This window comes from Carassius gibelio, chromosome B7 (assembly GCF_023724105.1).
Source record: "Carassius gibelio isolate Cgi1373 ecotype wild population from Czech Republic chromosome B7, carGib1.2-hapl.c, whole genome shotgun sequence".
Classification (NCBI taxonomy): domain Eukaryota; kingdom Metazoa; phylum Chordata; class Actinopteri; order Cypriniformes; family Cyprinidae; genus Carassius; species Carassius gibelio.
The window spans coordinates 39,602,580-39,629,400 of record NC_068402.1 but is presented as its reverse complement, the minus strand read 5'-3'; the positions used below and the strand labels follow the sequence as shown (position 1 = coordinate 39,629,400).

The 26,821-nt window shown below is 38.7% G+C and overlaps 1 protein-coding gene across 2 annotated transcripts; it reads right to left on the bottom strand.

Annotated features, from left to right (window-relative positions):
• Positions 1-263: 263 nt before the first annotated feature.
• On the bottom strand, positions 264-26,821 carry LOC127962375 (astrocytic phosphoprotein PEA-15). Of its 2 annotated transcripts, XM_052561949.1 has the most exons (5): positions 26,569-26,821; positions 25,939-26,077; positions 7,883-8,057; positions 6,288-6,443; positions 264-6,200 (listed from the first exon to the last, which is right to left on the bottom strand). In XM_052561949.1, exons 3-5 carry the CDS (start codon positions 8,052-8,054, stop codon positions 6,136-6,138), a joined length of 393 nt encoding a protein of 130 aa, XP_052417909.1. In that variant the 5' UTR covers positions 8,055-8,057; positions 25,939-26,077; positions 26,569-26,821; the 3' UTR covers positions 264-6,135. The 2 variants fall into 2 exon arrangements, with proteins under 2 accessions (XP_052417909.1, XP_052417908.1); XM_052561948.1 differs by lacking the exon at positions 25,939-26,077 and having other exon boundaries at positions 26,569-26,818.

Genomic DNA, 26,821 nt, shown 5'->3' with positions numbered 1-26,821 from the left:
GGAGAAGTCCTCAGGTGCAACACTGCTGTTGTGTCTTCAGTCGTCAAGGGTTCGAAGGCTCATGGAAGTTCTCTGAAAGCTCATCTTTTTTATTAAAACCTTTTTTTTCCTTCATGCTACTTATTTTTTCAAGCCCAAAGAAGTGTAATATCTCTATTAATTCTAAACATATATCCATTTGTGCTGTTGTGCTTTTTATATCACCACATTTTGTTGTGAACTTTAACTGAGAGCGAGGAAAAGAACTGGCCCACACACATCTGTAGGTTAGCAAATATATTTTAATATAGAATTTAATATTTATGTATTCATTTAAGCACAATGACAAAACGGCATCGTTTCGGTTCAGCCTAATTTACTCCGAGAGAGAAGCCACATTTCTAGATATAGTTCACAAACAGATTTCCATACTGAGTGTCCATCACTGTGTTTGCTGTAAGGTAAGACAAAAGATAGAAAGCAAACAGAATTACTGAAGAAATGCTAACAGCACTCCGCTCGAGGAGGTTTAATGTCAGAAGAGAAAAATTAGACATCAGTCCAATCAGCGAGAACATCAGCGATCTGCAAAGCGGTTTCAAGCTAAAGTGTCTTATGAAGCGACTTTGAAAAGAAATAAAAAGAGCATCACATCAATAAATAAATATGCAATGACCGAAACATGCCAAAACAAAAAAGTCCTTCAGCAAGAGTCTAAGACCAACCAGAGTTATCACAATATCTGTTACAATGTCAAGCAACTCTATGATCCGCTTCAGTTCACACAGCACAGCACAGCACAGCCTCCAGAGCCACAGAAACTCAGATTACAGGCTGTTTCTGGACAAACACAGATCACGCTGACACACGAGCATTAGTCCTCAGTGTAAACTCTAACAGCTCTCATCTGCACAATCATTTCACATGTGTTCATATTTGTTTTTCTTGCTACAAATGTGCATTATATTATCCATCTATGATATGTCTCTCTATTCACCTTTCCATTTCTACAGTAGCATAAACTCGTCTAACGTGTCTACCATCAGTTCTTCAGCTCAAACCTCTACAAGGTCTATGCTTCCACCTCAAAGATGTAGGAATGTGAAGTCAAGAAACAGAGAAATAAAGTCACAATGTCTCTATGCTAAAACCAATAACACTTGATGAAGCGTGGGAATCTCACGAAAACACTCAAGAAATATATCTGGGCCAAAAATATATATTATTATATTCACTCAAATTTAGAAAATAAGTCAAGGCAGGCTTTCACAGATTAGGGGAACACTCCACTTGAACATTTAGCAAACATTATGGAACATTACTTTCAAATATCGTCTTAACGTTTTTTAAACAAGTAGAAAAAAACTGTGTGGGTGAGAGTGTTATTTATTTATTTTGGTGAACATCAAAGGGATAGCTCACCCCAGAATTTGAAGAATATTGGTAATCGAATAGTTGATGGCAACTAATGACTTGCCTTGTATTTAGTTTTTCCATACCGTCAAAGTCAGTGGCTACCGTCAACTTTTTGGTTATCAATATTCTTCAAAATATCTTTTGTGTTCAACGGGAGAAAAAAAAAACTCATCCTCGAGTTGTTCCACACCTGTATGAGTGAATGATGACAGAATTGTCCTTTTGGCTGAACTTCCCCTTTAGAAGAACGTCTTTGTTCATAACTTTGAAAGAATTTTACTTGAACATTAACTAACATCAGATGTCATTCCTTATTAGCTAGGAATGTCAAATAAATATTATAGTCCAAAAAACAAAATCCTGTTCTTCATACAAAATAATACTTACATTTTGGGGGGGTTAAATGGCCTTCTAAAGTCTTCGTGAGATTCACCCTGCAGAAGTTATCTGATCATATTTACTTTCATAATTCCTGTAATCAAAGTACACACTATAGCCCTACAATCCATTTTTGATCATCTCAGTCATCATCGACCGACGATGAGTGTTTCAGTCTCTACACAAACTGATCACACGTTTCTCAGTCTCACACTCTGACGGGGAACTTCAAACGTGTGTTAAATGACAGATGCTTTTCTTGCATTTACAGCCAGTGGCCTCTCATACGAACGGTTCACAACGTGACAAAGGCATGGTTACTACACACTCATTTTATGCTGAGAAGCATTACTAATAAAGAGAACAAGCATTAGGAACAACACTACAATACAAAAGAATGATATGATGAAAAAACACATAAATTATAATGTAAAGTTATCAAAAAAGAAAGTATAGAAAAGGATATTGATCCCTCTGATAAACCCAACAGAACAGATCTGATCTGATGAATGAACACCTCCCGCTTGACCAGTTAGTACACAAACCAGAACAAGATACAGAGCATTAAATAAATTAATAATAATACAACACTTTCATAAATCCACAACATATTTGTATGTACAACTTAAGAACCAAACATTAGTCAGAACTAAAAAAAAAGAAAGAAAAGCATATTGCGCAAAAGAAAATGAAGCCATTTTTTTTTTTTTAGGTTTTTGCATTTTAATGTTTATGACGAAAGCAAATGTCAATATCAAAAACTGTGTGGTTCAAAAACATAAGCTTAATTTTCTTTATGCATTTAAAAAAAAATGCATATTCAGATGTGGATAGGATTAAACAAGATTTATATCTGTGGTAATTTTTTAGTTAGTTTCAGTAGAACTTGTTTTAGACGCAGGATAAAACACCTCGAGTCGGGTTTCTGTTACGCCAATAGCGACAAATCTTCAGGAGCTTTTGCAGCATTATCAAGGCTGATATGTTTTAATACTCTGACATCCAATTTGACAATCAAAAGACATGATTATGCGTCTATGGCTTCAGCGGTTTCATTTGGCCAATCTTGCATGTAGTGGTTATTACCGACGTCGCGAAGAGGAGACGCTTGTGCACACTGCCCAATAATCTCTGCATAGAGGAAAAGAAGTGGTGTTAAACTAAAGAAAGACACTGTGAGGAAAGTAAACCATATTCCATCAATCTGCTGAAACTGGAAATTCATCCGAATACGCCTCTATTGTTCAAAAAAGAAGAAACATGGAAAAGCACAAGCAATAATAATATGGCTTTTCCGATGTTCTCCAGTGGAGGCGCTGTGTTTTAGAAACACACCTGGTAAACTGATCTCGAGCGCAAAGCACAGTGCTGAACAGAGGCTCTTGATCGAGACGAATCTGCCGATCACAGACATGCACACAACACAAGATCGACAGGACCACATCTAATCGAGTGTGCGATGGATGACGTGAGCACATCTGAAGCCCTTGGTTGCTGGTCTGGGGACGTTTGGTTGGTAGATCACAGAGAAGTCAGTCAGGACTGAGGATGCAAACAAACTCAACCAACTGTAATCATTAAACTAATGGAGAAACAAATCTGTTCAAAAGCGATCACGGTGTGTCTGACGAGCATTTGGCCGTGTGTCCGGAGAGACACTAGACAGGGAACATCACCACAGTCACAACGTCACACGCCGCAAAATCACAAGATGACATCTGTGCACAATCAGAAACAACATCAATACAGCAACGGCAACAACATAAAACTACAATAAATAGAGTAATGTACAATCTGTTTTTCGAAGGGATCGTTTGTGACGTGGGATTTTACGCGCTGATCTTATCACATTCTGTCATTTACTCATCCTCTCTTTTGTTTTAGTATCTATTGGACTGAAAAAACTTTTGCATACAATGAAAGAGGAATAAGAGACCGAGAAGAAATCATGAATTTCTAGTCCTGACGTCAAACGATAGTGTTGTGTCAGAAAGACCAAAATACAGTAAAAATATATAAACTCATTTATATTTAAATGTATGTAAATTTGAAATATAGCCAGGTTTGACGTTATTGATACTAAATGCTTTAGGTTCTTGTCTGCTGAATGAATGCGATGCACCATGTAAAAATACGCAGACGTGCAAATGAGATTCGTATCACAGTTTGTTTCTGCTACCGCATAAATAAATATATATATATAAAAGTAATTCCAACTTTTTAGCTAATTTTTTTTTTTTTTTATTGAAAGTTTATAGCTCATAATTGCAAGTTAATAGCTTGGAATTTTGAGTTTAACATTTAAAAAAAAAATTAAACACTTCAGGTTTGGCCTCTTCCTCAGAATCGCAAGTTATAAAAGTGTAACTGAGGTTACAGTTCAGTTTTATTTAGTTTTTCAGCCACACAATAATAAAAACTTTTTGTTATGTTGTTATTTACGGTTTATTAACGCTACTTTTCATCTCACAATTATAACTTTTCTTCTCAGAATTGCGAATGTACAATATATATTAAAATTATCACTTTTTATTTATTTTTTAAGTCAGAATTGTATAATAATAATCCGGAATTCAGTGATTTTTAGATACAGAGTCACAATTACCTTTTTAATATGTGTATCTATATATTTATTATTTTATTCATGGCAGAAACAAGCATCTATAGATCTGAGTGTGTGTGCGCGCGTGTGTGTGTGCGTGTATGTGTATGTGTGTGTGCGTGTGTACACACACACACACATGTATAGTCCTTATTGACTTTTATTGTATGGAAAAGATCATTCAGGACTTTCGACTATGCAGGGTGGGTAAATAAATCAGAACTGTCATTTTGTTCAGGAACAGTCACTATCCAGCTTTCCAAATATCCCAAGCTTTTAGAAATGCGTATTTCCATATTGAGTGTAAGATTTGCGGGCCTCATGCGTGGGCAGAAATACAGATGCATAAAACACGAATGTCGTGTCCTCGATAACCGCTTCGGCTTCATCGCAGGAAAACAACAGTCTGCAGGAGCTGAGCCATGACACAGTGATCGAGCGCATTTAGAGTCGTGTTAAACAGTCTTTCAGCAGATGGTGCGAGTAAAAGGCGAAGGAATATCACAATCATAACCATGATATCAATATTTGTCAACACAGCACATCTTAATATACTGTGTTAGGATGAAAAATAGATGAAAACTGCTAAACGATGTGCTGTAGGATACATGATGTGATCCATACAGACTTTTGGCCACATATTGATTGCTGCAGTTTATTATCCATTAATACATTTTTTTAACCACATATGTGATTTAAATAGTTGCAGCTGTTTCTTAGGCTCTATCAGTATATAAATGATCAACAGGAAATATATGTGATGTCATCCTAATGTTTCACATGACGCATACTGAGGCATCTGAATAAATACATCACAGTAGAAGTAGTCAAATTAAGCAATTTAAAGTTTTAACAAAAAAAAAATATGCCTTCTATCTCCTGATGCAAATACTGGAGACGGAGCTAAAACTTTACCAAACACATTGATTTTTATTTTGTGTTTTAGCATGTTCTGATTGTGTTTTTATGCCCGTTATAGATTTAATAATAGAAGATAGACGTCTAACTTTTTCTGCCATTAATTTTAACAAACTTAATTTATGCTGATATATAAGCATTCTGTCATTTCATACAAAACGGTGATTATTCTATAACTGATCCTTTAATAAACTATATTTCCTAGAAGTATGACATACAGACATATTAAAAGCAATATTAATTATCTACTAGGTAACTGCATACCCTGCAATAATTCATTTCATTTCTAAAGAAGGCAAATATTGGCTTTCTAAGTGGCAATCACACAAATTCAGAGACAGATTCTCTGTAACACTTTTAAATGTTGATGTGAGTCGTGTATTAAAGGGAATGTACCGACCTGGAGTCTACCCACGATACGAACCAGGAATAAATGTGTCTAAAGGAACAACGATCAGTGGCTAAACCAGTTTCTCCACATTAAGACATGAACAGCGTTGGTCTGACCGACGTGACGATCGCACTCAACGCTGTCGAGGGTGTGAATGAACTCTCTCTCACACATACACTATTCCACATGAGCGTCAGCGAACACAGAATGATTGTTTTTCATTCCCACACACAACCTGACCTATGACCTGTTCACTTCTCAAGACTTTTGGTCCATTTCTTTGTCTTTCGTTCAGTTTTCTGAGCCTCCGTGGCATGGGCGTGGCTGGAAAGCATCTTGGCGATCTGATTGGCTACTTGGCTTCTATTCGGTGGAGTGGGCGGGGCAGTGGGCGTGGTTTGGTGATGATGATGGGCAAGATGAAGTGCCAGGGAGTAGGAGCAGTATAACCTCATGCTTTTTTGGGAGGAGGGGCCAGTTTGATGATCTCATCCTCTGACGGTTGGCGAATGATATCTAGGAATGATAAAGAGGAGAAACGCTCTGTTACAGACCAAGAGTAAGAAGAGGACACAGAGAGTGTTGAAGAGAAGCGTGGAGTACCCTTGTATTTCTTGGCCGAGGGGATGCGTGTGAGTTTGGTGTCGATCTCTTCGTCTTCGGAGATCTTCAGCACGGTCGTGCGGTACTCGATGACTCGGGTCAAGAGGTCCGGCCGCCGCGAGATCTCAAAGATGTGCTCTATGTAGGACAGGTTATCTGTGCAAGACAAACACAGAGACGTCTTATCAAACTATCAGCACACGCCTGTGCAATAAACATGCTGCTCCAAACACATTAAAACTTGTTTCCTTTTTTGGAATATAAAATATTTCACAATATTTAAATGTGGCGCCTCCCCTGTGAAACAGAAGTGTGCTTAATTGTATTCAATGTGCACATAAAATCTTTTAAGTATATTTTAAAACACTGCACAGTAACTATTTATTTTAAGGTTTCCTTATAACACACGTTTAATGTTCTATTATAATAACAATTAATTATGTATAATTTCATGCAAGTAACCCCAAGCCAAACCCTAAACGTATACTAAGTACATGTAAAAACTACAACGGATCAGCAGATTGAAATAAAGTAACCAATCTTACTTGCAGACAATATAATATGAGTTAAATAAAAGCCCATTTAAGTGACTTAAGGAGACTTTCAAGACTGTTTGTAAACACACTTAAGTAAAATTGACCTTTGCAATTAAGGTAAATTAAGTTGTACTTTAAAGTACATCTTAAATTACTGTTTTAAGTAGTTTGTTTGTTAAGCTACTACTAAATATTGTAGAAACGTAATTTTCTGTAAAGTTGCTTTGTAACGAATTGTATTTTAAAAAGCGCTATACAAATAAACTTGAATTGAATTGAAAGGTTTGTAGTGTGTTACCCAATATTACATTTAAATTTGATAGATATTAATTGCTTAATAATGAAAATAAAGTAACCAAACTTACTTGCAGACAATATAATAGTTAAATCAAAGGCCACTTAAGTGACTTAGAGTAACTTTCAAGACTGTTTGTAAACACACTTAAGTTACTTTAAAGTACATTTAAATGACTGTTTGTTTAAACGTGTTAGCCAATATCACATTTAAAGTTAATAGACTGTAAATGCTTAATCTGTACTAAACAGCAACTTCATCTTTACACATATATTTAAATACATGCCAATACAAGTTTCAGTTGAAATTACATTAAATAATATTTTAGTTGATTATAAATGCATTCAACAGTATGTACAAAAATCCTATAAGTGGGTCAAAAAACACTCAAAAGTGAATTGCATTTAATGTAAATTCAAACTTTTTTATTTTTTATTTAATTTTAATCATATACTATATTTTATTTACAATTATAGCAGAAAAACAAACAAGTTCACACTTAAGTGTATTCTTTAAAAGTATATTATATTATATTTTTAATAGTTTGCTAGAGTTCACAAAGGTGGTTGTGTCAAACATCATCGGTTCATGTTTACTCATGATCAATCGCAGGATGCTTTAATACTATGAAATTAAAACCAAATGATATTTGAGAGGAATATTGTCAGTGTAATCTCAGCTTGACTCATCCACACTGTCTGAGGGAGAGGAAATGCAAAGTTCACTTCACTGACTGAGTCTTGAGAGGCCGGCGTCTTCCTCACCTTGTGCCAGTTTGTCATTCTTCTCCAGGTAACTGAACCAGTCTTTGGAGCAGGTGATGGCATTGCTCTGGTCTTCAGGGATGTCGTCTTTACAGGCCGACTTCAGCTGCTCCAGGTCTTCATTAGTGATGTTCTCAGACAGATCACTCAACAGCGAGCTGTATTCAGACATCCTCTGGGAAAGACAACAGAAGGAACGGATCAGTGCACAAGTTCATGAAGGGAAATGTATGACTCTTCCAGACCAAATAAAGAAAAGCTAAATAATAACAATGGGACACAATCCATCGGTGTGGTCTGTGAACGAAAATGTCCTTTAGTAACAACACGTTTGAAAATACAAATTCCAAGAATTTGATTAATTTATTAAATTTCCAAAAAAGCCTTGTTTTCCAGTGCAAATGTTACTAGAGAAGCAAAATGACAGAAGTCTTGGAAGTCTTGTTATATAAGAAAAGGGTCAAAATAAAGTGTTTATGATTAGTCAAAGGGAAACAGTGCACTTTATGAAATGAAGACACTCTCATCTGATGTAAGAACATCTTCATTTGTGGAAGTGCAGTTTAAGCCATTTTAGGAGCTGCAGAAACCCTGTGAGCTCGTGTGTGTTTCTAAACATGAATGATGGGATATATTCAACCTCACATATCGCTCCGAAGCCCTGTAAGTGTGTATTTAGTGTCTATGAAGGGCAGTGACATTTGACATTCATCAGACCAGTCTCGCACACTCTCAAGTGGCCAAGTGTGTGTACTGGGACAGACTCTGAGAATCTAAGGTCAAAGGTCGTGGTGTTGTTGCTCTCTGTCTCCCTCTAGTGGAGCTCACGAACATCACAGCTAACCAGCACAGGATCTTCCCACTTCCTCAGACATTTCTCCCTCACGACCAGCAGTATTATCATCATGTTGTCAAAATACAGAGACGTGGAACGAGACACCGCGGACACATTCACTGTGATGGCAAACAAATCAATCCAAACGCTTCTGCAGCTCCCAGCCCACACGAGGACAGAGGTCTGAGGAAACTGTGCGGGATCCAGAGCCAAGATGGACGCCTCTGTGATCTTACAATGCATCATTTGTGCTGCGGCAGCCGGTTTAACAGAGCAAACATTCCACATTCATCAACCTCAATGTCACTCCACTGATGGAAGAAATAGAAAGACCGGGAAACATACAAAGGCATCCCATAGACACACACACACACACACGCTTACACAGATTTCATATCCGTGCAGAGAGTTCTAACACGCTGCTGTTTATCTGCTGCTGTCTGTAAAGCGCTCTGATCTGCTGCTGACCTCAATCCAGCCTCCAGCAGGAGAGTCACACACATCAGGAGACACTGAACAATGATGCACAAAGTTTGACACATTTACTGTCTCACACGCACAGCTGGAACGGTCTAAATTAGATGTGCAGATTCTGAAGGAGAATCTAAAGAAGGCTGACAAATTTCCAATGTAGCACAGAGGTTTTTGAGCTATAGCAATACTATAAACACAAGAAAGACACGTGGTAAGAAAGGCTGAAACAGGGTTATTACGTATAGTTAACTCAAACTAACCCCCCTAAATAAAACTGAATTAAATTAAAACCAAAACTGAAGTAAAAAGGAGTTAAATAATAATTATAATGATTATCCTATAAACACACACACACAAAAAAATACACAATTAGTCAAATTTGAACTAAAACATGAAAAGAGAAAAATATAAAAATTTAAATATAAAACCTTTAACAATATGTCAGTGGTTTATTAAAATAACACTACAGATAGAATGGAAATATTGACTGTGTGTTACATTTTAAAAGCTGAGTCAATTAGAGACTTAAGCCATTTTAACATGAAAACAAATCCTAAATACTCACATACATCCAAGTATAAAAGGAGTCTGTATGTTAAGCAGGATAAAAACAATTCAACTGAAAAGAAAAGGCTATTTCATAGAGAGCAGTAATTAAAGTCATTGACCAAATCAAGATTCTTTACACGAGGAATAATTGATGTTTGACTGCTAAATTGTTGAAACTGAATGGACACCCCTAGGAGTCACAGCTGAGCCGTGAGCTTGTTTTTAATCTGATGAGTCAATTATTCCACTATTATACTGTATAATGGTTACCAAACTTCAAGAGGTTTTTCTTAATAACAGCTCAAGCCTTTTTAAACAATGCCACTTTGCGTAACTAGTAATGGCAGGTATACAGCAATAGAGAGCATCTCTGACTTCATTAAACACACAGAAAAACGAGTCATTTCTGGAGGCGCATCTGAATAATCTCCTGCTTTTAACAGAAATCATCGCACTGCCACGAGACGAACCTCTCAGCAGCTCAGGTCCAGAGATATCACTTCATCTGCCTTCCCTAAAACAATCAGCCTCCGGACGAACATCTATTACTGGACAGCTCTCACACAATCACACACGCTCCAAATGTCTGAAATACACAGACTGAGCGGCTGAAAGCTACAGCCCACAAACACACTGTTGTCTATCTGTCTGTCTGTCTGTCTGTCATCTGTCTGTCTGTCTGTCTGTCTGTCATATGTCTGTCTATCTGTCTGTCTGTCTCTGTGTGTGTGTGTGTGTGTGTGTGTGTCTGTCTGTCTCTCTGTCTATCATCTGTCTGTCTGTCTGTCTCTGTCTATCTGTCTGTGTGTCTGTCTGTCTGTCTGACATCTGTCTGTCTGTCTGTCTGTCTGTCTCTGTCTGTCTGTCTGTCTGTCTCTGTCTGTCTGTCTGTCTGTCTGTCTGTCTGTCTGTCTGTCTCTGTCTGTCTGTCATCTGTCTGTCTCTGTCTGTGTGTGTGTCTGTCTGTCTGTCTGTCTCTGTCTGTCTGTCATCTATCTGTATGTCTCTGTCTGTCTATCATCTGTCTGTCTGTATGTCTGTCTGTCTCTCTGTCATTTGTCTGTCTGTCTCTCTGTCTGTCTGTCTGTGTGTCTGTCTTTCTGTCTCTGTCTGTCATCTGTCTGTCTGTCTGTCTGTCTGTCTCTGTGTGTGTGTGTGTGTGTGTGTGTGTCTGTCTGTCTTTATATCTATCTGTCTGTCTGTGTGTCTGTCTGTCTGACCATGATTTGCAGATTTGATCAGTAAATGAGTGTATATCATACGGAGCATCATGTTGTGATTGGTGTATATATTTGCTCACTTGACTTATTCTACACTTTCTGTGTTATTATTTAACACTGCATGAAATTAACCCGTGTATAGTTGCCATGGAGACAGTTGCCTGGATTCACTATCAAACAATTTTTTGAGGGAGTGAAACAAAACGCTTTCCAATTAGTGCTGTTGATATTGAATTATTATTTTTAGAAAAACATCCTCAAAGGATTTATTTATCTTCAGTAGCGTGCTGTAATGATCTTTAGCGCAGCTGAAGTTGAGTAAGGGAATGTGTTGCTGTGTGCTGTCACTGTTAGATTGTTGGATATGAGCTCACGTCTGCTGTTTCTCTGACATTAGTGGCTCGTCTGTATCGTGGGAAGGTTGAAAGTGTGATGTTTAATGATAGTGGAAACTAATGCAGTTAAAGCACTGTGTTACGCTCAGTTACGCTCAGACACAGTCACTGCTTTCAACAGACAGACGCTCGCTTCAGATACACACTCCGAGAGCCATAATAACCACACCAGTCTCTGTCTTCTAGAGAGAGAGAGATCAGTATTAAACAATATCAGCTACCAGAAAAGCAGGTTTCATTTCGAGCACACTACAGAAAACCAACAATTGTTCAGTATGCTGAGTATTAATTAGATAAATCCAGCAGATCATCACTGAGACAGAAACTCAGTCAGAACGACTGCAGAGAAACTGTGCTGTTTATCAGCTTTTAGAAAGTGTTTGTCAGCGTGTGTTCAGTGAGAGGCTTTGGTCAGTGTGTGTGTGTGTGTGTGTGTGTGGACCTGTTTATAAGTGAGCGTGATGTTTTCCCAGAAACAGCTCCATCAAGCTGAAGAAGGACGAGTTAAACAGAGAGATGGAAAGGAAGACGAGAGGAAGGTCTTTGCCTCTCAAGAATCTAGGCATGATTTTAATTGTGTTCTTCTCCACCCATCATACATCTGCTGTTCCTGCAGCCTCCAACAGATGTTCAGTATTTACAGATTTCGGTATCCCTAACATCTGGCATATTCAGACCCGCACACTCACTCAGGAATATCTTACATGTCTAGAAGCGATAATTCACCCAAAAATAAAACTTGTATTACTGGTATTAGTGCTGAAGGCAGCGCTATGGGGAGATTTCCACCGCAAGCCAAGGAGCATTCATTCTAACTTCTGTTTGATTCTGTGTTTTTTATTTATTTTATTAATTTTTATAAGGAAATTCATTTGATTTACACACATGGGTGTCAGTTATTTATTTACTTTTAATTGCTTTGAATTTTTTTTTATCTTAGCTATGTATTACAATGAAACTTAAAATTAAAAATAATAATAATACTTATTTTTATTTGTTTTGTAACACTTTATTTTCCAGTGTCCCTATTATGTTACATGAATGCACTTACAGTAAAAAAAAAGGAAAAAGTAAATTATGCTAAATTTCATGACAACTACCCCTAAACCAAACCCATATATTACATGTTGTTAATTTATATTTATTCAGCATTTAATATGTAAATACTAAGTGCTGAACAAATATAAATTAACAACACTATACACAGAAGGAACAGTGATAGTCAGCAGAGGAAAGAGAGGAAGAGTCATTTACGTCTTGCTGCTGTTTTTTCCGCCACCCACAGAGGAAGTGAAACCACGGTAACGGCAGGAAGTGAGGCCGGCTGGCCACTCACAGCTGGGTCTCCATGGCAACCAGAGTTTTCCCAAGAGTGGAGGAAATCCGCCTCATTCTCCTTCTGCAGCACTCGTTTGACACGCTTGACCTCTGACCTCTGGAGCAATGCGTTTGTCCTGCATGTGCGCCTTCAGCAAAGAGTCAAAGCATTCATCTCATCCTACAGTCTGGCCTCGCTCCGACACAGAGTGCTGGAATACCACGAATACCAGATGTGAAGCACATCACTGCGACACACACACACACACACACACACACACACATATAGACAGACACACACACACACATATATAGACAGACACACACACACACACACACACACACACACACACACACACACACGCACACACAGACACACACACATACAGAGTGAGGATCTGAGTGTTTGGATCATGATTCAGGATTTCTGATTACAAACAGTAAGAAACAAACCCTGCACAGATATTTTGGAACAAGCCTGTCATTTCTGCAATGTGGAAAACACAGGGACATCTTACTGAACCTGTCTGCTGCTTTTGACACCTTTAAACACCACATTTCTGCCGTCCACCCTCAGAAAGATGGGCATCTCTGGAACAGCTCTCCTGTGGGTTAAGTCCTACCTCTCTGACAGATCCTTCAGTGTGTCTTGGAGGAGTGATGTGTCTAAGTCACAACACCTTGCTACTGGGGTTCCTCAGGGCTCAGTATTTGGACCACTTCTCTTCTCCATCAACATGACGTCATTAGGATCTGTCATTCAGAAGCATGGCTTTTCTTATCACTGCTACGCTGATGACACCCATCTCTACTTCTCATTCCAGCCAGATGACCCGACGGTAGCTGCTCGCATTTCAGCCTGTCTGAGTGACATGTCTAGCTGGATGAATGACCATCACCTTCAGCTTAACCTTACAAAGACTGAACTACTGGTGATTCCAGCTCACCCATCGTTTCATCACAACTTCTCTATACAGCTGGGCTCGTCAACCATAACTCCTTCCAAGACAGCCAGAAACCAAGAAGTTGTGGTGGATCATCAGTTAAGCTTCACAGACCACATTGCTACAACGACCCAGTCCTGCAGATTTGCCTTATACAACATTAGGAAGATTAGACCCTTCCTGTCAGAGCAAGCAACCCATCTTCTTGTCCAAGCTCTTGTTCTCTCCAGACTGGACTATTGTAATGCTCTCCTGGCTCTTCCTGCATGTACTGTCAAGCCTCTGCAAATGATCCAGAATGCAGCAGCGAGGGTTGTCTTCAATGAGGCAAAAAAAGCTCATTTTACTACTCTCCTCATCAGGTTACACTGCTACCAGTAGCTGCTCGCATCAAATTCAAGGTACTGATGCTTGCCTACAAGACGACCACTGGCACGGCACCAACTTACCTAAACTCACTGGTTAAATCCTATGTGCCCTCCAGAAGTTTGTGCTCTGCAAGTGAACGACGCCTTGTGGTGCCATCCCAAAGAAGATCAAAATCACTCTCACGGACCTTTTCCTGGACTGTGCCCAGCTGGTGGATAGACCTCCCAATCTCAATTCATACAGCTGAGTCTTTACTCATTTTCAAGAAACATCTAAAGACTCATCTTTTTCGCCAGCACTTAACCAACTAATACTAGCACTTTTCCTTTTTTTCTTGTCTTTTCATTTATAAAAAAAATAATTAAAAAAACCTGGCTATGTGTTCTATATTAGACTAACTGAGACTTGTCATGGTACTTGTATACTGTTGTTGTTCTCTTGTTGACCTGACTGCTTCTGTTGTTCTCATTTGTAAGTTGCTTTGGATAAAAGCATCTACTAAATGATTAAATGTAATGTAAATTATTAAATTAATACATGTGTGTGTGTAAGAATGTATGTGTGCATATGTGAACGCATGTGTGTGTGTGTGTGTGTGTGAGTGTATGTGTGCATCTGTGAATGCATGTGTGTAACAGCAGAAGACATGTAAAAAATAGAAGCAAGTGTGATTTGCATGAGTGCATTTATTTAATAATCAGAGTTGTGTGTATTCACTAGTGTGTGTGTGTGTGTGTGTGTGTGTGTGTGTGCTACATAGAAGATCTCCTAAATTCTGATCAATCACTAGGTTACCATGGTCACTGGGTTGCTATGGTCACCTTCTAACTCCATTTATCCACAAACCAGTTTCCTTATTAAACAACACAAGCACAACTTCAGCAGTGTTCTGTTCCACACACATCACTCCTGTCCTCAGACGCTCAAAACAACGCTTCTACAGCCATTCACTTTGAACCGTGTCAGAGGAGGGTCAGGATTCACAGATGTGACGCTCATAAACTACTGGGGGGGTATCAGGATTTATCTTGAAATAATTTTAACAAAAATAAAAAAAATCACTAGAAAAATTCACACACAAAAAAATTATAAATTAAAAATAACACATTTAATTATTATTATATATATATATATTTTTCTTCTTTTCATATTTTTTTCTAAACGTACTTAAAAAGTATATTTATTTACAACTTAAGTTGTTTTTAGTGTGTTATGATTCTTGTGAGATGAGTGTGTCATAAGCGTATTCTTGTTTCCTCTTTGAAAGGCTTCTGTGATATAAATACTAGTTCTGTTTTGACAGTGTTGCACACCTCACTGCTCTGCACTGAACCACTTTTGTACTCGCATTCATTTAACATTCTGATTATAAATCAGTGGATTGATCCAGAATCATGTGAGAAAGAATGCATTTGTTCATTTGCCTGTATTAACCCTCATGTAAAAGCTGCATCTAGAGACGCGTCACCAGTGCTTCTGAAAGCCTGTAGATCTGATGATGTCGTGGGAGAAGATGAGCAGATCTTCTGGGATTGTGCACCATGCAAATACATCGGACGAGGAGAATCTGCTTCTGTCTTAAAGAGACTGCTAGCTCAGTTAGACGAGGTCTTGTTCACTAAACACTGCTGAAATACTCTTCCGTTCAAACGTCTGGGGGCATCCTTCCTGGATGACAGTATTAATTTCTTTCCTACTTCAATGGTAGTGTACATCATATAGTGATGATAAAGGGGTCACATGATGTGATTTCATGTTACAAGCTGTTCGCGCCTACAGTATATAAGATTAATAAAGTTGAAAGTCTCAAACCCAAAGAGATATATATATACTAGTGCTGTCAATCGATTAAAAAAAATTAACTAATTAATCGCACAATTTTTAAAAATTAATCGCGATTAATCGCGATTAATCGCAATTAAAAGACTGAAACTTTTTGGATATGTAAATGTAAAATGTAAATAATTAATGTCAACTCAAGACATTTAAATTTAAATTCAAAATATTTAAATTCAAAATATGATTGTTTATTGGAATTTTTGTTTAACTTGTAACACAGATTTTCTCATGTAAACAACATACCTGCAATAAACCATCAATATCCTCCAAATTAACTGTTGGCTTGAAAGCCATATTTATTACAGAAATAAAAACACAGGCATGTAAGTACCATTTGAATTTCAAAACAATCAATGCCAATGAAAAACAAAAATGATTTCCATGTTGAATTCTAAGTGGACTGCAAAAAAATTCCAAAGTATAGTCATTGCCAGTGCTTTAAGTGGGCCAGTAGGCACCAGTGCTCAGTACCGCCACTTCCAAATATAGCTCTTGAGCGTACCGCCACCTCTCAGTGCGCCCAGAACGTGCTTGTAGCGTACCGGTACGCTCATTTGGACATCTGTTTTAATAGAGGTTTTAATCTTTTACCTGCACTGCCGATTTTCAGAGCGCCCTTCACAATGCAAGCTTCCTAATTCATCCCACCCAGAGCAGAAACTACATTACCCATTCACCCTTAAGTTATACAAGTGAAGCATCTTATTTCTAAGTTCTAAAAAAATACCGTAGACGGCAAGGCACAAATTTAGATATTTATTTATCTAATTAATCTATAGCCTATGCACAAAGACAATATGATCTTTTTGTCCCCTTTTTGTTTTAAAGCTTGATGAAGAGAGAGAGCGCAAGTTGCTGCAGCTGCAAGGAGGACCGTGATGCGCGCGTACAGGGGTGATTGACAGTTCGCGGCACTGTGTACAAAAAATACTCCGCTACAAAATTATTTCGTTTAAGCTTATTAACGTTAGCGTTACAGAAAGGTCTGATTTACGCACTGTTACAGTCATTGTTTTTTTTTTTTTTTTTTTTTAAACAATGACATTTGAGTTCATGATTTTAATGTTGCTGTTTCTTGTGGCAGACTGAAGAGTAATCCGGCAGAGTTTTATACTGAAACTTTCCGTCTAAAAGTCCTTCCTTGGTCTTATCCATATTTCTTTGCACGTTGAACACACATAGGCCACAACTGGAAATAAAAAAAACTGCAACCGCGTTAATTGCGTTATTTTATTTTAACGCGTTAAATATTTCAAATTAATCGAATGCGTTAACGCGCTAATTTTGACAGCACTAATATATACATATATATATATATATATATATATATATATTGTTTTTATTTATAAAAGTGAAGACTCCTCTCCTTCCTGAAACACTTAATTCAAAAATGCCCCCAAAATCTTCGTCACTGTGTGGGAAGGCTTGCATAACTCCGCCCAAATGTTTATGCAAAGAAAGAAGGCGTAACTTTTATTCTCGCTGTAGTATCGTTGTCATGGAGACACAGTGTGTTTCCAAATATGGTAAGGGGTGCATCATTTCTGTCACACGCTTGAGGTATTCAGCCAATCACAACGCACTGGACAGCTGGCCAATCAGAGCACACCTCGCTTTTCAGAACGATGAGCTTTGTAAAAATCAACACGCTATCGAAAGGCGGGGCATAGAGGAGCAACAATAATGTACAGTTTGTGGAAAATAATGTTTTTGTTGTTTGTTTGTTTGTTTTTCACTTGCGTGAACACATTGCATTACACCAAATACACAAAACAATGTTATTTTAGCGACATCATATAACCCTTTAATTTACTATTGATTTCAAACTCCAAAAGAAGAACATATTCTCAATAATACTGAAATTAACTGCTTAAATGCTTAAAATTTAATTATACATTTTTATGATCTTTCAAAGGCAGTAACCTTTGTGGAATAATTCACTACTACTGATGACACTGAAAGAAATATATATAATTTCACGTCAATTGTAATTATAAAGTAAGTGCTAGAATCTGACAGTAAAACAAATCCTAACAAGCAGACACTCTTCCTTCATCGTCCTCTGAAGCTCTGCACGTGAGAGAAACCTCTGAGAAACACACTCCATTCAGTCCTGCTGGGGTCACAGAGGAAGCGCTCTGATTGGTGGAGCACCTCTCTCACACCATCAGCCTGAGTTCACACACACACACACACACACACACACACACACACACACACACACACACACACACACACACTCCTGCCTGTTGCTAGGTTACAGTCTCCAGGTTGAAAGGCAAGCGTTGTTATGGAGACATCAGCCATGTGCAGGGTGAATGAAGTTTGGATGCTGGCACACACACACACGCACACGCACACGCACACACACACACACACACACACACACACACACACGCACACGCACACACACACACACACACGCACACACACACACACACACTCCCTGTCCTTGGGGAACACATCATCACTGTGTGAAGGTGCAGTTGCCATGACAATCGAGACTGTGGGAATGTGTCAAGTTTGACTTATTTAGTGTCCAACATTTAGTGTTGCATAAACACCATAGGAGTCAATGGCATGTGCTGCAAGTGTGTGTGTGTGTGTGTGTGTGTGTGAGAGAGAGAGAGAGAGAGAGAGAGAGAGAGAGAGAGAGAGGGGATTGGGGCCCTGTGGAGGGGGAGGGGTGTTAAGAGTTTAGTCATGGGAAAAGGAGACAAAACACACTCACACACACACACACACACACAATGTGAAGAACCTGGCCAGACACACATGGGATCCTCACACTCAACACATAGACTGCCTCTGTTTCACACACACACACACACACACACACACACACATATAAAGAACAGCAGACAAAAGCAGGCTGTGTGTCTGAGAGAGAGAGAGATGGCAGTGACAGGCTGTTCTAAGAGGACAGTGTGTGTGTGTGTGTGTGTGTGTGTCTCAGACAAAAGACACAGCAATGACTTGCTGGTTTTATCAGGTCAGAATGATGTTCACGTCACTGCTGAGTTTTCAACTTGCAGAAAAAACATTCATGTCTTTGTCAAATTTGTAAATATTCAGAATTGTATGTGATGTCAGATGAGAGTTGTTGAGTCCGTGCTGCTAAACAACCCTTTTGACTTTAAACCAGCTGATTTAGGTTTTATCTGCTTGTTTTGTTTCTTCAGCAAGATGCATATTATTCTATTTTAGAACTCTGATCGCTGCCATGGAAACAAAACTAATTTCAAACTATGGGTGGAAACGTCACCGAGTACAATTGTGGACATGAATCACAGAATAAATAAAAATTAGGATTTTTCTTTTTTTTTTTTTTTGGATGTGATATTGGTCTTGGGTGTCCCCAGAATATGTCTGTGAAGTTTCAGCATTTTTGGGGTGAGTCTAAAAAAAGAGCAGTTTTGGTGTGTATCACTTTAAATGCAAACGAGCTTCATATTCCCGCCCCATCTCCAGAAGAAGCGTGTATACATCTCTCTGCTTAGTTTGCACATCTACAGCCAGAAGAAGCAGCACTACACAGCGAGAGAACCGGTGTTGAGCCGTACAGACTGTATGTGAAGACAAATGCTCTGTGGGACAAAACAGTACATACCTATATATATATCTATATTTAATGATGAAGTTTTACATTTAATATTTAAAATAAATTAACTTAAAGTGTAATATTGGATACATTTGTACATCAGAATAAGTGTACTTCTTTAAAACACAACAAAACATGATGATTTAAAATGAACTCTGAAGTAAATCTTTTAATTTGACATTATTTCAAAGGTAACTTTTTAAAAGTGTACTTAAGTGTGTTTAGAAATTAAAAAGTGTCTCTCATTGAGTCACTTAAGTGAACTTTTATTTCAAAGGATAGTATATTATCTGAATATAAGTCTTTCTTTTTAAGATTTGAAGTACACTACAAGTGCACATTATATAAATTAAGAAACGAGACCGGTCTGGTGAAGCCTAACATTGTCCTGGTGAGGTTTGGTAGAGCAAACATCGGAGGTGTTGCCTTCAGAAAGACCACAGACATCTCCAGCACAACATCTGACCAACTTCTGATGACTCACCGAACAGAACATCATTCTCCAGAAATGGGAATTGTGCCATCTGGGTTTATAAGGTAAGATGAATTAAATAAAGTTACCGTATTATCCCTAGCTGTGGCTGTTTTACGGATGTCATTACCGATGTTTTGTGATATTTTGTAAAGTATAAATGGCTTGAATTCATCGAGTTATTTCTGTCCATGTGACACAGAGAGCTATACGGCATATTCGAGAAGAAAGCTTTTACTTCATTAACGCTCAAAATATCACAGCGCCTCAGGGAGAATGAGACAAGCACTCGCGCTCAGTGTGTGTGTGTGTGTGTGTGTGTGTGAGAGAGAGAGAGAGGGAGAGAGAGAGAGAGAGATCAAAGACAAAGAAAGAAACGAGAGTGAGTGAAGGTGTGTGTGTGTGTGAAGATCGCACACCTCAGGTGAGTGTGAAGAACTCATCACATCCGTCTTGCTCGTCTGCTCCTGTCTGCAAAATTTGTTTGTTAACAAGAAACAGTGTCAGAGATCTGAGTCTGGAAGAAATGGAGCATGGCTTCCCTAAAACAGACAAGTCATTGTGAACAAACCTTGTGACTTAAGTGTGCTTAACTGTAGTGAATGTGCACTTCTAGTGTACTTTAAATCTTAAAAGTATGCAAAAAATACTTGCATATAATAAAATGCCACTTAAGTGACTCAAACAGAGTCTATTTCTGAACACACTTAAGTACACTTTTAAAATGTAACCTTTGGAATTCAAAGTTTTAATTAAAATTAAATGTTTTACTTTCATGTGCATGATGTTGTAATAATCTGTTGCCATGATTTACAGAAATAAACTTATTTTGATGCGCTGACTGACATACCCTATTTTTCTGTCTATAAGTCGCATCAGTCCAAAAATACGTCATGATTAGGAAAAAAATATATATAAGTCGCACTGGACTATAAGTCGCATTTATTTAGAACTCCGCCCTCTCGTGGCTGGAGACGGTAATGTTTTCTCTTGGTTAATTTCTCTTGGTTCATATCAAATTAATTTTGATAAATAAATCGCACCTGACTATAAGTCACAGGACCAGCCAAACTATGAAAAAAAGTGTGACTTATAGTCCGGAAAATACGGTACTAAAGCATGTTATCATTTAAACTGTTATTCAATATTATGTAGATATGTTTGATAAAATACAGTTAATATATTCTAAATGTTCTGAATCGCACCTTCATCTTTAAAAATGTATTTAAATACATGGCATACAAGTGTCAATAGAAATAACATTAAAGTATACTTTAATTTGCCATTAATGATTGAACTTAACCATATTTCAAACACAATAGACTTAAGTGGGTCAAGAAGTAACTCTATTCTAAATTAAATGATACATTTATACATATTTGCAATTACCGTGCAATAAAGTGTCCAAATATATGCATCTGAATCAAAATTGACAAATGTTATTTTGTGTAACATTCAACGGGTATATTTTTGTGATGGAGTGCAGATGTTGGGAAACGCTCTGAATGTCTGGAAGATGAAAACACACACCTGAATTGACACTAGTAAGTGTGATCCAGATGTGTTTTGACACAGGTGTTAATGAGTGACACAAATACTGCAGACTGAGCTGTGTCAGAGCTGAACATTAGGTTTCATTTCAAACTCTGATTTCAGGTTAAAACACTGTCCATGATCAGCCAGTCATGACTCAATGAGGTCAGAGGTCAAATGTCTTAATACGCTAGCTCTGTTTGGATTTTAATACTAGCTTAGTATTTCAAAACAGCCATAATGGTTGAAACTTCAAAGGAATTTGCAACTGTTTCTTCAGTCTTGTCCTTCATCTTCTGTTCATTTCTCAATCTCCTTTTCTCTGTCCCTCCTCCACACTGGCAGCAGATATTTTGGAGATGGTTTCGGCATTTCACTGCATCCTTACACACACACACACACACACACTCCCACACACACCTGCACACATACAGAAGTCAATTTTACGATTGATTTTTTTCCCTCATTAGGATGCTGCTTCACTTCATCTGACGGTCCCAATGGTATCTGCAGCCAATCACACTACCCACGGCCCACAGAGCTACACTCACAGCAGCACACAGACCGCAAACAGTGATGTAAGGCACTGCAAGCAATTCATCAAGTCCATAATTGTGCCAAACCCTGGCTGCACACAACAATATCTGCTAAGGACTCGTGGGACTTAAATCAGCTTGTTTGTATGACTGAGAAATTAATTTAGTTTCAATAAGCTTAAAATAAATCACATTTAGAATCAGAAACAGAATTATCAATTCCTATGTATTTAATATCATGTACAGATATAAAGCCTTGCATCACTGTCTGACGGCAATTTACTGCTTTTGTGTTTTTGCTTGTTAAGTTCAAGCATGTGGCCAGTATCATTTAACTTGTTGTTAGCATGTTAGCATGCTTGTACACATCACCAGCTTGTTCTTGCACTTTTTAGCAAGTTGCTGTTACTAAACATGTTACTAGCATGTTTAAGCACATTGTCAGCACTTTTTAACATGTTTTATCACATCACTAGTATGTAGCTACCATGTTTTAACATGATTATGGCAGACATTGTTAGCAGGTCTTAGGACATTGCTAGCATGTTTTAGCACAATGTTAGAATGATTTAATTGTTTCTATCACTTTTTAGCATGTCACTAGCATGATTTACCATGTTTTACCACATTGTTAGCATTTACATTTTTAAAGTATGTCTCTTGGATGATTTAGCACTTTGTAGCATTTTCGTAGCATTACCTATTTTGACTTAAAAAAGGGGTCATGAACATAGAAACCAAAATCCCCTTTATCTTTTGATAAATAAGATCTCATTGTACTATAAAAAACATCCTGTTTCAAAACTAAGAACTTTCGCATTAGTCTAAAAACAGCGTATATTGAAGCCAGTCTGCCGTAATGACATCTTGTGGATAAACCCTGCCTCTGCAGAAGATAATCAATGCCTGCTTCTACTTCACTGCCTGTTTAGCCCCTCCCACCTACTCAACATCACTGCCTCTTTAGCCACGCCCACCTATTCTATATCACTGCCTGTTTAGCCCCGCCCACTGATTCGTGCACGTAGCTTTTACAATAGAGATCTAAGCAGGTCTAAGCAGAGAGCATTGTTAGGAAAGAGTGAATTGACTTTGTTTTAAAAGGAGATCCAAAATGTTTCAGTAAGTAACTCCGATTTTTGTTCACTTTATTACTGCGGATCCGTTTACAAACAATGCATAATTCAATGCAGGATTTTTAAAATAAGAAACTAAAAGACGATGCTGTGCCGACAGTTATGTCACCGCACAAGTGTGAGCTGTTATCATGTGGTCACTATTGCTTTGTCTCTTCTTACAGATCTGTATAGAGTATTTTGATATGTATTGAGTTGTTTATGTGTTGGTGGGTGTTTACTTCTGAGTCTTCAATCCTCCACTCCTCTTCAAACAGAGCGTTCTGATGAGGGGGTCTAAAACAGGACAGAAAACACTCTATTCTAAAGGAATAAATAATAAATCCTAACGTGCCTGATGCATCTCTAACTGTTTATGTGTTTGAGCGTAGCCGTGTAAATCTGAATGAGCGCAGGCCAGATCCCGTGGAGCACACGACTGCGTGTCCTGATGGCTCTCTGTGACTCAGCTCCACACTGGGGGATTGTGGGTAATGTAGTTCGTGTGGGAGTGGTGTGCTGCTCAGTCAGATGGTCTGTAGGCTGATGGTTTCACACACCTCAGGGTTCATGCTGAGATATCAGCGGGTGAGATGTCATGCTGCTTTACAGCGAGTGTGGGCTTACTTCACATAACCTTTATTTTATTTTAAGTACTTCTTAAATATTTTTGTTAGCTATAATAGTCCTGTAAAATTTTCCAGTATCAGCTCGAGAAGAGAATTAGCTGAAGCTGAGCGATGAACGGGTTTAGTGAGCTGAAGCTCTCATGCTTCAATGTTACTCTCATCTAGAATAACTACAACAGAACCAGCAGACACAAACACCAGAACACGCTTCCACAGGCCAACGGTAACATCCCAGCACCGTATTTCATAAACAGACAAGTGAAAGATCACTTCACGGTATTCTGTAAAGAACCAAAAGGAAAGATTGTGCTGTAAACAATCAACAGCGATCAGCGCACACTCTTCTTTAAACTGATAAACAGACCCTTGTTTCCAAATAAAACAGCGGACGGTGCATCATGTAGCCTTTACTTAATAACTCCCACTGCAACACCCACCATCACACACACACACACACACACACACACACGTCGCTTCGCCACAGATGCTCTCAGTAACACCACAATTTGAGAGCAGAAGTCTGAAGTGAATCAGGTCTTATCAAATCCAATTATTCTCAGCGAGACATTTCATTTGGCTGAAGATGGGAGTGAATTATGAGAGGTGCTGTGTGTGTGTGTGTGTGTGTGTGTGTGTGTGTGTGTGTGTGTGTGTGAGAGAGAGAGTACCTGTGAGTGTCTTAGTATGTGTATGTGAGAGAAACTGCAGAGGGCAGCTTGCTTGACCACTCAGCAGCCGTTGGTCCACAAATTACACACACACACACACACACACACACACACATACACACACATACACACACACACACACACACACACACACACACAGACACACGCACACACACACACAAATATGCACACACATACACACACACACACAAATATGCACACACATACACACACACACACACATACACACACACACACACACACACACACACACACACACACACACACACACACACACACACACATAGCCAGAGCGGAAAATTCATGATTTCTCTTCGACGTGAGTAACAAATGTCTCACACTTAATAATAATACTGATTCACTTTAAATATTGTATTTAGCAATATATACTAAAACTCATAAAACTTAATTATGCAACAGCCAGTATTGACCCTCTGAGAAGTTATGAAGTGCAGATTTTCATATTCTGCTGTGCATTCGAGACTAATCGTGAACTGAGGAAGTTATATGGCATTTCCTGTTTGGAAATCAAGCTTCACAGTTCATTTTTACAATCAACTCAATAATTAGACCATTAAGATGTGTCTGATGAAGTCCAGATCAACCGATCAAAAGCTATATATAGAGAGTGTCATGGTTATTTCTTCAGGACATTTACAGTTAAAGGATGCTGTGATCTGTAGGAATGTCCAGTCTGTGAAAAAGCCGGTCAAATTACTGTCATGGCCGGCTGAATTGGGATTAAAATCATAGACAGGGTTTTGGTAATTACTGCATTACCCCAGCACCTCACGAAACGAACCCCATCCAAACAGGAATGAACACTATTCAGAACAAGTACAAGAAGGCTTGTTTTCATCAGGTTTCAGAAGCATTACAGACCAGAGATGATGTGAACCTCCTCCTTGTGAGAGAGAAAACTGCTTGGTCATTATATTACTCCGGAGATGACTGAACAGCACGAGGAAGATTGAAAAGAGAGGACCACACACACACACACACACACAGCAAACCTGAAACCCCAGATGGACTTTATGTAAGAGACTCTAGGAGCTACAGCACTCCTCATCAAACTCTTCTGTTTGCAGTGTGTCGTTCAGCATTAGGCCGGAATATAACACACATCCTAAACCTCCGGGACAACAGCAGCAGTGACAGACTTTTAAAAGCGTCAGCGTGATAGTCTGGATAGTGAAGAGCAGACGAGCACAGACGCCTCAGGAGAAGATAACAACATGTAACTCATGTTTGAATCACAGTCAAGCTGCTTTAGATGATGTGTCTGTTAATGTTTGCTTGTAATCTGATGAGTCTTCTGGGAGAAAACAGTGTGCTCAGGGTTTGGCTGTTAATGGTCTAAAGTTTCTGTTAAACTGAGCTTCCAGCTCCAGCTCCAGCAAACAATGCCAGCCTGAAACACTCTTACACACAAGGACAAAGAGGGAGGTGTGTTTCCTCTGAGCCCTTACCACAAAACACCAATCAGTGTATGAGACAGACCGGCCAGGTGCACACACACACACACACACACACACACACCTGCGTCTGCTCATTCCTCTCTGGGATCTGTTTCGCTTGGTTTTGGACGAGGAGCGTCTGTGAGAGGAAGAGGGGATCTCTACAGGTTTGAGTCGTGACTCGTGAGGATGAGGATGAGGATGAGGATGAGCTCCTGTAGCTGATAAACACAGAAGGACCGATGGGTGCCAGACTTTATTGGTGAAAATAAAAAGGGTTGGATGTGAAAGCAGACAGTGTAGAGGAATTCACTCCACGCATCATCACCATTCACCCCGCATTGTGCAAGAACTAGGTTCAGCTAGAACACACACAAAAAACGGAACTACAGATCATGACGTTAGTTAAAATCAGGAATCTGACTCCAGCAGTTATTATTCTACAGCTGCTGAAAATAATGAAACATAGTGTCATATATCACAGAACAAATATCTGTTCCGGTGTGGTTGAGACACAACTATAATTCAGTTATCATTTAATAAAGCGCACATTCCGCCGGATAGATAGATAGATAGATAGATAGATAGATAGATAGATAGATAGATAGATAGATAGATAGATAGATAGATAGATAGATATTATTGTATGAATGTTAGTGGTGCTCTAAGCTCCTTCGATGAAGCAGAGATTTCACGGACAGATGTGACTTACTGCGCGCGCCCGGTGATCCGGCGATGATGAAGATGAAGATGATGAAGATGTTCCCGGCGGTGATGGATCGGATCCGGTACAAAGTCCAGTTCAGCACAAACACTTCAGCATCAAAGAGCGTGAATATCTTCGCAGAAGTCGGGGTTAATCTGAGCGAAGACGAGGAAACTTTGCGCGTCTCTTCTCCGGCTCGTGCTCGTGCTCGTGCTCGCGCGCCTCTGAGCGTCTCGCCGGTCTGAGAATGGACACGCCT

What these genes read in the sequence shown, in the direction of transcription:
- LOC127962375 (XM_052561949.1), bottom strand. Translation starts at nt 8,054, where the DNA reads ATGTCTGAATACAGCTCGCTGTTGAGTGATCTGTCTGAGAACATCACT. An exon ending in GAATGACAAACTGGCACAAG is followed by an intron (nt 6,444 to 7,882) that starts GTGAGGAAGACG and finishes TGTCTTGCACAG; the next exon opens with ATAACCTGTCCTACATAGAG. An exon ending in CTCGGCCAAGAAATACAAGG is followed by an intron (nt 6,201 to 6,287) that starts GTACTCCACGCT and finishes TATCATTCCTAG; the next exon opens with ATATCATTCGCCAACCGTCA.